Consider the following 13336-nt stretch of genomic DNA (forward strand, 5'->3'; position numbering starts at 1 on the left):
GGAAGATGCCTTCCCGCACCTACATCTCGAAGAAGGAGAAGTCAGCCCCTAGCTTCAAGGCCATTAAGGATCACCTAACTCTGCTTCTCAGCAGCAATGTTACAGGGGATGCATGGCTGAAACCGCCCCTGGTGTACCACTCCCAACACCCAAGAGTGCTGCATGGCATATATCTTTATAGCCTCCTTGTTGTTTGGCGGGCAAACAAGAAGGCCTGGGTGACAAGGACCTTGTTCCTGGAGTACCTTACGGAATACTTCATGCCCTTCCTGAAGAAGTACTGTGACAAGAACAACCTGGCCAACAGGTGTTTGCTCATCCTGGATAATGCACCGGGACACCCAACAACCACTGAGGAAGAGTTTCTGAAAGTAAAAGTGGTGTTTCTCCCACCTAACACCACTGCCTTACTGCAGCCCATGGACCAGGGTGAAATTGCCTCCTTTAAGGCATATTACACCAGGAGGTGTATGCAGAAACTTAAAGATGCCTTGGATTCTGGGAAGTCTTGTCAAGGAATTCTGGAAGGCATACAACATTAAGGAAGCCATCCTCAACATTAAGGAATCTTGGGAGAGGGTGAAGGAGGGGAACCTGAACGGAGTCTCGAAGTCGCTGTGGCCCAAGTGTGTGAATTCGTTCCATGGCTTTCCAGCCGAGCCAGTGGATGATGTACAGAACGATATCGTTGCCCTCACACAGACCGCAAGCTTCAACAAGGTTAACCAGCAGGACGTGGAGGAGTATAAACTGCCTGAGGTTAAGGAGCTGACCACCAAGTTCCTTGGTGACATCATCAACAAAGCGGTGGGATTGGCGGACAATATGCTGGACACAGACCCTTTTGTTAACCGGGCTATGAATTTCAAGACAGGGATGGTAAAGCTGCTCTCACAGTACAAGGAGCTGCTACGTCAGAAGAAGGTGAAAGCAACCCAGACCACCATCGATAGTTTCTTCAAGAAGAAACCTCACCCCTTGATTAGCACATCAACACTGGATCCAGGACCCAGTATGAGCAAGGCACTTCCCAGGACTCTGTTCAGTTCCCCAACACCTCCTCCCTCCAAGCCTTCAGCACAACACACCCCACAGCCACCAGCACCCTCATCACCGTCGCCACCTCAAGAGGAAGAGGAAGATTTCCAAGGGTTCGAGAGCCTCCTCTCGTCTCCATCATCAGAGGCAGAGGTGGAGGAGTTAGGCCTTTGATTCTCTCACCACCGCACCCTCTCAGGTCTTGAAGAGATGAAATGAGCCAGCCAAGCAGTGGTGGAGCACAGCTGGCATACATCACGGAAGACGTTCGAACCCAAGTAAGACATCCAATTGCTTGTTGAATATGTTTTTCTCCCATTTTCTAAGGTGTTGGGTATATTACCCTCTCGTATTAACCCCTTATTCCAGCTTAAAATGATCAGAAAGTGTTGGTGGTTTGGGGGGAGGTTGCTCGGAGGCCCTGCTCACTAACCCTATTTTTCCCATAATTTCTTCACTTCGTTTAACGAGAATTCGGCTAATGAGCAAAATCCTTGCTCCCAATTAGCTCATAAGATTGAGACCTGCCTGTATTCAGTTCTTAAATCAACTGAACCAGTTCCGTATTCTCTCGAGCCACTTCTTCCTCTTTTCCTCCACTGCTCTCTTAATCTCTTCATCCCACCATGCCGTACCTTTCTTCTTTGTTGTTACTCTTGTCACTCGAATCCAAGTAAGACATCCAAGTGTTTGTTGAATATGTTTTTCTTTCATTTTCTAATGCTGCTAGGCATATTACCCTCTTGTGTTAAGCCCTTATTCCAGCTTAAAATGATCAAAAAGTCACTTGTTGGTTTGGGGGGAGGTTTCTAGGAGGACCTTGCACCCTAACCATATTTTTCCCATGAGTTCTTCACTTCGTTTAACGAGAATTCAGCTAATGAGCAAAATCCTTGCTCCCAATTAGCTCATACAATTGGGACCCGCCTGTACAGTATTCAGTTCTTATTTCAACTGAACCCCTGTCCTGTATCCACTTGAGCCACTTCTCCCTCTTTTCCTCCACTGCTCTCTTAACCACTTCATCCCACCATGCCGTACCTTTCTTCTTTGTTGTCACTCTTGCCACAACACACACCACTTTAGCATTTCTAACTAAGCAAACCCTACATGCATTCCACAAGCTGTCTGGATCTATTTCATTCCAATTCACTGATTCCAGCTCCCTCACTACTTTGGCCCTGTGTTCATCTGCCACTTCTTTGATGCTCAGCTTCTTGACTTTCAGTCTCCTTCCCTGACTGCTCCTCTCTCTCTTGGTCCACCTCATTCCTCTCAGCTTGATCTTGCATACCACAGTCATATGATCTGACAAACCTCCACATCATCCTCTCACTGCCCTCATATCAGCAACACTTCCTGGCAGGAACATATAATCAATCAGGTTCCTTTCAACACACTCCCCCATTCCCTCTATACCATGTATAATTATGTGAATCTTTGTGTTTGAAATAAGAATTACAAATTCACAACCTCCTTTCCAGACACATGTCCTTCAGTCACTTCCCATTATCACTGTCCTGGTACTCCATTATTATCCATTATATCATTCACAAGACCAGTGCAGCTGCCCATTACAAGCACTTTATAAATCCTGGGCATTTCTCCTACTACTTTATCCAGCTCATCTCAAAACCTGTCTTTCTCTGTCTCATTCCTGGCATCACACAGTGCATACACTACAATCATTCCCGCTTTCACCTTCTCAAACTTGAACTTCACATACATTCATATATCACGAGCTGACACATTTGTAGTTTCTCATTCCACTCTGCCACACTTCATTCAACAAAGCAACTCCTTCCTTACATCTGAGTGGAGCAGACTGTAGCACCAGTCGAGCAGGGCAGTACTCCCAAGGTGGATGGACAGCTGATGACAGGGAGAGATGGAGCTCTCATTTCATCAGTTCCCAGGATTAGTTCCTGACCATCCCCCTTTGCTGAACTTTTTCACTGTTTCAGTAACCCAGACAGTAGGTCTGCATGCTCTCCAACATAAATTTCTCTAACTCTCCAACACAAATTTCTCTAACTGTCAACACCAAACAACATGCACATTACACACTACACTTCCTTCTCAAAAAATAAATAAATAAATAAATAAAAATAAAAATAAATCCATCCATCATCCAATCCTACACTGCCCCATGAGAAGCATAGGAGCCCAGGGCTAGGCAGTTGGTCCCAACATTTAAGATGAGAGTGACCAGCCTCACTCATCCCTGAGTGGCATTACATGAGCAATCAACCCCAACCACCCCTTGGATATAAACCTTCACTGGCCCAATCCGACTGGAACGCAATAATTACCCACTAAACCACCAGGCATCAAAATTTGGTTACATGGTTACCACCCAGCATAGTAAGTGGTTTCCTGGTGTACAGGAAACCATTTGGCTTGTCACTTAGTGTAAAGTCGCCTACAGGCAGAAGTAAGAGGAAAGAATGAAGGAAAGAAAGACAAAAGAGGGAAAGTAAAGTTAACCGTAGGCAGAAGGCCAAGGAAAGAATGAAGGAAAAGAAGACAGAAGAGGAAGGAAAGAAGGATGGAGGAAAGGAAAGGACAGACACTCGACAGCAGCACTACATCGAGTAAGTGGATGGCGAGTGCCAAAAAATAAAATAAAATGGCGTCTAATAACCAAGCCTCAGAGTCCCGGGGGGACCATAAATGCCCCCATCTTCTGCCCCTCTTCCAGTGACAACTCAACAGGCTGCCTGGAACCACTATCTGACTCAACGTCTTCATTTCTGCAACATTCATGGCCTTTCCTCTAACTTTCTCTCTGTTGAGCACCACCTCTCCTCCTATAAACCCCACCTTCTCTTCTTAAGTGAGACTCACCTGTCTGAGGCAACTGATAGTAAACCCTTTTTTGTATCCTCCTACTTTCTTTACTCATTTCGAAGCCAAAGGTGACTTGTGTATACATACGCAATGACATACCTTGCTCTCATGTTCCTGAACTTGACTCTTCTGAATTCTCTACTCTCTCGCTTTAGCTTTCCTGTCATTCTCTGACTAAATATATTTGCGCTGTTTACTTATCCCCTAATTCTACTGACTATGAAAAATTCTTCAACTATCTTACTTCTACAATGGAACACATCCTATCCATTTCTCCTTTCTTGGAAATCTCCATTCTAGGCAATTTCAACGTTCACCACCACCTTTGGCTCTCCTCTCCTTTCACTAATCCACCTTGTGAACAGGTCTACATCTTTGCTATCCTAAATGACCAACAGCAGCTTGTACAGCACCCTTCCCATATCTCTGACTGCCCTGGAGAGTCCCAACATACCTGACCTCTTCCTTACAACTAATCCTTCTGCTTACACTGTTAATCTTTCCTCTCTGTTGTGCTCCTCCAATCACAACCTTATTATCTTAACCTGTCCCATCGCTCCAGTATGGCCTGTGGACCCTCCAAAGAAATGTTGGCTGTGGCACTTTGGAGCTGCTGACTGGGAGGCCCTCAGGCAGTACTTCTTTGATTTTCCCAGGAATGATTATTATTTCCATGACCGTGAGCCAACTGAGTGTGCCATTAGCATTATGGAGGTTATTCTCTCGGGCATGGATGCATTCATTCCCTTCTCATATCCTTTCACTAATGCAAAAAAGCCTTGGTTTAATCACGCTTGTTCTAATGCTGTCCCCAACAAAGACAGGGTCTACAAAAGGTACGAGAGCCAACCCAACCCTGAATCATATTTTTTTTATGTTTCTGTCCAGAATCATGCTAAGTCTGTTCTTTACTCTGCAAAAAAAATAATTTCATCCGTACTAAATGCTCTAACTCTCCAACTCGAATTCTTCCTGCTCCTTCTGGCACCTTGCCAAAAAACATTTCTAACAACTTTACCTCATCATCCTTCCCTCCTATTTTCTACTCTGATGGCTCTGTAGCTATTTCTTCTACTGATAAAGCAGATCTATTCGCTCAGACTTTCTCCTCCAATTCCACCTTAGATGATTCCGGTGCTGTTCCTCCATCACTTCTCCTCTCTGACTTCCTCAAGGCTGACATTAAAATTTCTTCAACTGATGTATTTTTTGCTATTACTGGCATCATTACTAACAAGGCATATGGGCGTGATGGGGTTCCTCCTGTTGTCCTCAAGAACTGTGCTTCTGTGAATACACCCTGCCTAGGTAAACTCTTTTGTCTATGTCCACCAACTTGTACCTTTCCTTCTTCCCGGAAGCTTGCTCTCATTCAGCCAGTCCCAAAGACGGGTGACCATTCCCAACTCTCTAACTATCACCCAATTGGTTTAACATCCTGTGTCTCAAAAGTTTTTGAGTCTATTCTTGAAAGGAAACTTTAAAAGCATCTTTCCTGTCACAACCATCTTTCTGATCATCAGTATGAGTTCTGTCAGGGATGCTCCACTGGCGATCTTCGCACCTACCTTTCAGACTCCTGGTCATCCTCCTTTCGGGACTCTGGCGAAAACTTTGCCATTGCACATGACATCTCAAAGGCGTTCGATTGAGTCTGGCATAAATCTTTAATTTCCAAACTGCCCTCTTACAGTTTCTATTTCATCTATCTGTGCCTTCATCTACAGCTTCCTTTCTGGTCGTTCCACAGTTGCTGTTGTAGACAGCCATTGTTCTTCTTCTAGATCTATCAACAGTGGTGTTCCTAGGGGGTCTGTACTATCACCAACTTTCTTCCTTTTATTCATCAATAACTTTCTAAGCTGTACATCTAACCCTATCCACTCATACGCTTCCACCCTTCACCTTCCCATTTGGTTTCCGCAATGTCCTTCTCTGCAGTTGCTTCAACAAACAAGAGATGAGGCTGTGGCACATCTAATGTCTGACTTGGCTTGTATCTCTGACTGGGGTAAAAATAATCTTGTTGTTTTTAATGCATCAAAGACTCAGTTCTTACACCTATAAACTTGAAAGAATCTTTCACAGGAGCACCCACTAATGTTTAATAATATCCAGTCTAATTCTACATCATCCTCAAACATACTTGGGATTTCACTCTCTCGGGACTTATCTTGGAATGATCATATTACATCCCTTGCAAAATCTGCTTCCAAGAGATTAAGTGTGCTAAGCCGACTCCATACCTTCTTTACGCCTGCACAGTTGTTGACTTTATACACAGGTTTTATTCGCCCCTGTGTGAAGTACAACACTCATGTGTGGGGAGCAGTGTTGTATTCAAGACCAGACACCACAAGACCAAGACCAAGACCAGACCCTCCGAGACCAAGACCAAGACAAGGTATACAAAAATATTTTTTGTAAATCTGACTATTATCTGAATGCTTTTGATCTGTACTGCGTAAATTGTATTATCCTGTCCTGTTTGTAAGGAATGAGTTTTAACTTTTTTCTCGTACACGTACCTTTGAATATAACGGACCTAATTAAATTACCTATTCATTTAGTCTTAGGGATCAAATGTCAAAATTATTCAAAATGTGAATCAGACTGTTATATGCTCAACCTTTGTCCATGCAGCTAATATCCTCTACAAGTGATGGGTTAACTGCTGTAAACAAAAAAGAAAGAAGGCAAACAGGCAAAGGATGTTCAATTAAATACAGTTTATAACTCGTTACATTTTGCTTACATTTTACATTTCATATATGTGAACAACTGAATATCCAGGTAAAATATTTCTGCTTTCACTGCTTCATTGGTATGAAGAAACAAACATAGGAAAATAGACATTTTTGTGGTTACATTTTCTGAGCGAACTAGCTAAACCTGTGGTGTGGTTGTACGAAGGGTGTGGGGATTGCATACACCATACACGTATATGAAGCACATGGAGGTGAACAGAGCTGCAAACATGCGTGCGTGCAAAACAGGGATTATCACTGCGAGAATGGCCATGTCATGCATGCTCTCTCCACTCGCATGCACTCTACTGGCGCTCGCAGGGGTCAGCTCATGCATCATCACCATAGCGCTAGCCATCTACAGACAGTACAATGCTGTATGGCACACCATGAATCGAATCAGCCATGACTTTTCTCTGTGCATAATCATAAATACCAACCTTCCCCATGCTGTGATGCATTTTGTAATGCTGGTCTCGACCTGGTCTCGAGCCAAAACTCTGAGACCAGAAGCTTCGAGACCAAGATCAAGACCAAGACCACATCAAACTGGTCTTGAGACCTACAACACTGGTGGGGAGGCTCCCCACACACAGCTCTTCTCAAACAGTGAAGTCAAAGGCTTTTTGTATCATTAACTCTCCTCCTCTTACTGGTTCCCTTCAACCTCAGTCTTCGCTGCGCTGTTGCATTTTTATCTCTTTTCTATCACTACTTCAATAGTCACTGCTCCTCTGAACTGTCTGCTTGCATCTCTCCACCCCTACGACGGGCGCGTAGCACCCGTCTAGCAACAAACTCTCATCCCTTTTTTGTCCAACTCTCTAATGCAAGAGTTAACCGTTACTCCCAGTCCTTCATTAATGCAACAGGTCAACTCTGGAACTGTCTCCCTCTGTCTGTATTTCCTACTTCCTATGATCTCCAGTCTTTCAAACGCAGTGTGTCCAGGCATCTCAAAATGAACTGATCTTGAATTTGGGTCTCATTTATATTGTTTTTGTTTTTTTGCTTGGAAGGAATGGTTTGCAGGCTCCTGGCCTTCAGTTCCTTCTTCCTTGCATTAAAAAAAAAAAAGATCTTCCTCATTCATTCATGCCCAACCTTACACATGTACATCCTCCCACTCCTCCACTTCACACCCTTCATCTTTGTTTCACACAATGCCATCATGGCATATCTCACACTCTTGAACACATTTACTGCTTCCATTCTCATGTTCTAAAAAACACCTCTCACATTATTCATGGCCATGCAAATCTGCCCATTTGGTTGGGGTCCTGGGCAGGTACTGGGGCCTCCAAGGTTCTCTGAAATGTCTGCCATGATTCAGTTATTTTAGATAGGGGAAGCTGGGGGGCACTTACCCAGACAAAAACCAGTTATATGGTTACCAACCTGCGTAGTAAATTGTTTCCTGGGAACAGGAAACCATTTGACTTGTCAGTGTAGCAACCATAAGGCAACACTACATTGAGTGAGTGGATGATGGGTGCCTCCACCTACTACATAATATACTGATCATTAAAAACAGACAATGACTGCAACCTAACGGCAAGAAAGCACTCAGATATTATGCAACCTTCTGCAGATGGAAAGTGAGATTTGACAGTAACAAGCACCCCTAGCAAAGACATAATGCTTGCCTCAATTTATACATTGCATTACTGCTCCATTCCAGTCATACACACTGTAAATTTTCTATTGATAGGCTATCTTCTCAAAACATTTTATCCTTCCCTTCACTTAAGTGTAACATGTACACTGGTACTTGTGGCATACCTTAAATGTGAGTGCCTCTCCCCTGAAGTCCATGGCATATGCTCCATGTTTCTGTAAAGTGTCAGTGGTGATGTGAGAGTAGGCTGGGAACCGCCTGGGAGGAGCCTGAGGTGACTCTCCCGTGGGGCCACCCTCCACTGCTGCCACTGCTGCCTCCACTCCACTTTCATGCTCAGGGTCATGACCATTACCTAACAGAAAGTAATCAGGTGGACATAAAACAACTCTGCCTCATGACCTTGATTTATTATGAAGTAAGCATATGGACAACAAACAAGAATAAAAGGACACTCAGGAGAAAGCATATCTCTGCCACACTGCTCTGAATAATAAATTTACCACTGTATCATTGTTCTCTGATGTGGTTTCACAAAAATTAAATAACTTATTCCCACAAAAATCACCACAGTCCTCTCATCAGCTGTTCTGTAATGAGATGGACCAACAGAGAAAAAATGAAAACACTACACTCCCGTCTCCAGGGGCAATTTAATACCTAGTTACACATAAAACATATTCAACCAAGGCAAATGGACATGATTATCTGCTGAAGGATTATAATAGCATATACTAACATTGCATCATGCTTACTCAGGTAAGCATTTTAATAACTACAATATGGAACTGAGCAGGGAAATGGTTGAGACAGTGACACATGGAGAGCTGTCACATAGTGAAAAGACACACACACATGCCATCATGATCAATGGTCTTTATACTCACAGCTGCAATATAAACACTGAAAATCATTAATAAAACAACTACAATCATACAATCCTATACTATAAAATACATTAAGCTTGAAACCAAGATCTATCTACCTATCTATTGCCAGATGCCTTAATCCCACAAGGGGTGGCCACAAACAAATCACATCCATGTTGCCCTGTCCCCCGCCATTTCACTGCCCTGCTCCCAGCTCACACTCCCTTCTCTCATATACCTCTCCACTCCATCCCTCCATGTCATCCTTGGCATCCTCCTCCCTCTCCCCCCCTCCACTTCACTCACATAAACTCTCCTTGCCAGTCTCTCACCCTCCATCTGTGGAGTAGACTGTAGCACCAGTCGAGCAGGGCAGTACTCCCGAGGTGGATGGAAAGCTGATGACAGGGAGTGCTGGAGCTCCCATTTCATCAGCCCTCACGACTAGTTCCTGACCATCTCCCTTTGCTGAACTTTTTCAGTGTCTCAGTTACACAGAGAGTAGGTCAGCATGCTCTCCAGTACAAATTTCTCTAACTATCTACACCAAACTACATGCACAGTACACACTACACTTCCTATTCAAAATTCAACAAAATGGCGATCGGATCTTGAATTTGGCTCTCTATTGTATTTTGTTTTTCTCTTGGAGGGAACTGTTACTGCGGGCTCATGGCCTTTGGTTCCTTCGTCCTCACATAAAAAAAAAAAAAATCCTCTCCACATGGCCAAACCACCTCAGTATGTTTCTCCTAATGCTTCCTATCACATCCACATCCACACCACAATGCACCTTTACTTCCTCATTTGTCAGTCTGTCTCTCCATGTGACTCCACATGCTCCTCTCAAATCACTCATTTCCACAGCTCTCACTCTTAACTTCTGTCCCTCCAACAAGGTCCGAGCCTCACTTCATACATTAGAGCTGGTATCACAATACTGTCATGCAGTAACTTTTTCACTTCCACATTCACTTCCCTGTTTCTTAACACTGCTTCCAAGGAACCAGCAACCTTTCTTCCTTGTTGTACTCCAACATAGGAAACAACAACTACACAAAATGTGTTCTTTGGCCTTTATAGATTAAACAAAGCTTGTAAAACAGGCCTAGAAAAACTGATCTACTGTATTACACACAACAGTTTCATTAGTGTGGACATCAATGCACTATACAGGTAAGACAAGACAATGCTGGGAAGGAAGTCTTTACATAGCGGCATCAACATAGTATGACAGTTCCACTGCCTGGTTATACAGACATCCCTCAATTCCTTGTCCATCCCTCCTAAACTGACAGTGGTGGACTGTAGGAGAAGGGCAACTCCATCCTACTGTCCACCATATTCATGCACAAATGAGCCTGGGAACACTACATCAACAAGAAAAGATCAATGGGGAAAAATTTTCAACACAAGTGATGCAATCCGACAGTGTCTGCACAACATGGCCACAAATACATCACCTTGTAATTAATATACTATGGATGCTTACTCTGTAAAACATCACCTTGTAACTAATGTACTGTACTATGGATGCTTACTTTGTAGGCTAAACACCAGAATATATATAAAGACTTACATGTTGCTTCACTGTTCTTCATACCCTTGACAGTTTCAGAACAGGCATCAAAGTATGACTGCAACGCATCCATCTGTTTTATGAGGATGTCCCGGTATGTGTCTATTTCTGATAGCTTCTCTCGTAGACCTGATGATTGAAAGGATACATGGATGTCAACACCTGTAATAGCAACTAGTATAAGAACATACACCGAAGACATTCAATGAATTAACATGGGTATTTGGCAATGTTTATTAAAACAAAAATGCAAAAACTGTTCAAGTCACATGCTGTACAAAACTTCAGGAAAAAAATATACTTGCATGCAATATAGCTCTGTCCTTTTTTGTACAAAAACAAATGTACAGATTATCATCTGTCCACTTTAACTTGGTCTAAAATGCCATCTCTCTATCTTGGATGTCTGAATGAGATTCACACTAAATTATGGTGCTAATCACATGGAAGTTCTATGAAAAGGAGGTACAGTAAAGTCACAGTATTCTTAACCCCTTAAACGCGGCCGTGAACAGTGGCCCCCCCCCCCAATGGCGGGGTTGTATCGCGGTCTGAGTACCTGTAGGAAAATTTTAGCCAAAAATCAGAGATTAACCCTAGAACATTATACTTGGTATGGCAGATAGTACTTACATTCAGCTTTCTCCAGAGACAGGTGTCAAGCCTTCGTGGACTACCCAAGGACTTGTGGAGACTTGCAAAGTTGGGTAACCAAATCTTCACTTTCACACCTCCAGCAACCTGGTTTCCCCTCTACCACAGCCTCATTCTGTCACAGTAAACTTTATACTACAACGTAAAGGTAGTTTGGAATCCGTATTTGTACAATAAGCACTGAAAATAAGGCTAAAATCAACGGAGCTTACGGCCGACATGCAGCGCGGCAGCGGTCTTCCCATCACTCAACAAACATTTCCATTTTCACAGCTAAAAACATGTATACTACATTATTTTCAATCATATTACAGTACTTCCCAAAAGATCACCGCGGCGCGCTTTTTATTCTGCCTTACGCCCGTCACTTTATTCTCGTTCCTGTCGGCCGCTTGCACTGACTCGGAAGAGCTAGAACTCGCCATAATGTCACTTTGAAAGCCTGCGGTAAACTGACGCTAAACAGGGGCAAACCGTGAGAAAAAAAGCTAGTGTTACAACTGGGGAAACAAGCGTTTCCTATTAGCATAAACTGCTTGTGAGAGGAGAGCGCAGATTTACAGTTCCGAGCACTCAGAGCGCTGCCATGTATCACAGCCAGGCTGGCAGGGGCCGTGGTGGGGGGGGGGACGGGGGAAAAACGCGATACTTGGCAACAACGGAGGTCAGTGGTAAAAAGGTCAAGTGTGCTAAAAGTAGCTAAAGGGTGGTGGTACTGATAGACAATACCAGCTGGAGCCTGCCTGCCCGCGGTTATTCAAAATTTACTAGAATCGCAAACACGACGCTCCGCTGTTATGTCCTTTTCGCCGAGCGTCGCAAACGCGACGATCCGCGTTTAAAAGGTTAATCTGCCACTGAGCTACAGGAAATAAGCTTCAAAAGAATGAAACTCTCTGCCAAGTTAACACTGACAAACAATAGCAGGAGCACTTTTTTTCATTATACAACAATAGCTCAATATAAAATAAATTATCATATAACTCATTAAAGCAAATTTGTAAATCATACAAATAATAAAAACAGCCACACATCAAAATAAACAAACAGTAACAGTAACAGTAACAGTGAGTATGGAAGTTAAGAAGTCACTGCATGATGGTATTGTGATCCCTACCCTGACGTATGGAAGCGAGGCGTGGACCTTGCAAGAGGGGAACAAGTCAAGAGTGAGAGCAGTGGAAATGAGTTACTTGAGAGGAGCATGTGGAGTGACATGGAGGGACAGGTTGACGAATGAAGAAGTGAAGGAACGTTGTGGGGTAGATGTGGATGTGGTTGAAAAGATTAGGAGAAATACACTGAGGTGGTTTGGACATGTGGAGAGGATGGAGAATGAAAGACTGACTAAGAGGGTGTATGTAGGTGAGGTGGAGGGAGGGAGAGGGAGGGGTAGACCGAGGATGAGGTGGAGGGATGGAGTTGAGAGGTATATGAGGGAGGGGGGGGGTGAGTTGGGGGGAGGGGAGTCAAATGGTGGGTGACAGAGTGACTTGGAGGCGTTTTGTCTGCGGCCACCCTTTGCGGGATTAGGGCGTCGGGCTATAGATAGATAGAACAGTAACATAAACTACATGTGCTACAGAAGCAGCATGCTTAATCACTTCTAAGCTAAAGGTCAATCCGTTTTATCCATTAATCCTTTTAATCTATCTATCTATTGCCAGACACCTTCATCCCATAAGGGGTGGCCACAAATAAATCGCCACCATGCTGCCCTTTCCCCTGCCATTTCACTGCCCTGCTCCCAGCTCACACCCCGCCTCTCTCATATACCTCTCCACTCCATCCCTCCACCTCATCCTTGGCATCCCCCACCCTCTCTCACCTCCACCTCACTTGCATACACTCTCCTCATCAGTCTCTCACCCTCCATCCTCTCCACATGGCCAAACCACCTCAACGTGTTTTTCCTAACGCTTCCTATCACATCTACATCCACATCACAATGCTCCTTCACTTCCTCATTTGTCAGTCTGTC

General features: G+C 43.9%; 1 protein-coding gene across 1 annotated transcript in view; it reads right to left on the reverse strand.

The window, feature by feature from the left end:
* cert (ceramide transfer protein) overlaps window positions 1-13336 on the reverse strand; it is a 118492-nt gene that overhangs the window by 57903 nt on the left and 47253 nt on the right. The window contains exons 5-6 of the mRNA XM_080272198.1: window positions 10702-10830; window positions 8418-8608 (exon numbers count right to left, since the gene is read on the reverse strand). Of these exons, the coding sequence (XP_080128324.1) occupies window positions 8418-8608; window positions 10702-10830 (320 nt within the window). The remainder of the gene's footprint in view (window positions 1-8417; window positions 8609-10701; window positions 10831-13336) is intronic.

The sequence above is a fragment of the Coenobita brevimanus genome, chromosome 50 (genome assembly GCF_032717465.1).
Source record: "Coenobita brevimanus isolate Jiangsu-jjx chromosome 50, ASM3271746v2, whole genome shotgun sequence".
Classification (NCBI taxonomy): domain Eukaryota; kingdom Metazoa; phylum Arthropoda; class Malacostraca; order Decapoda; family Coenobitidae; genus Coenobita; species Coenobita brevimanus.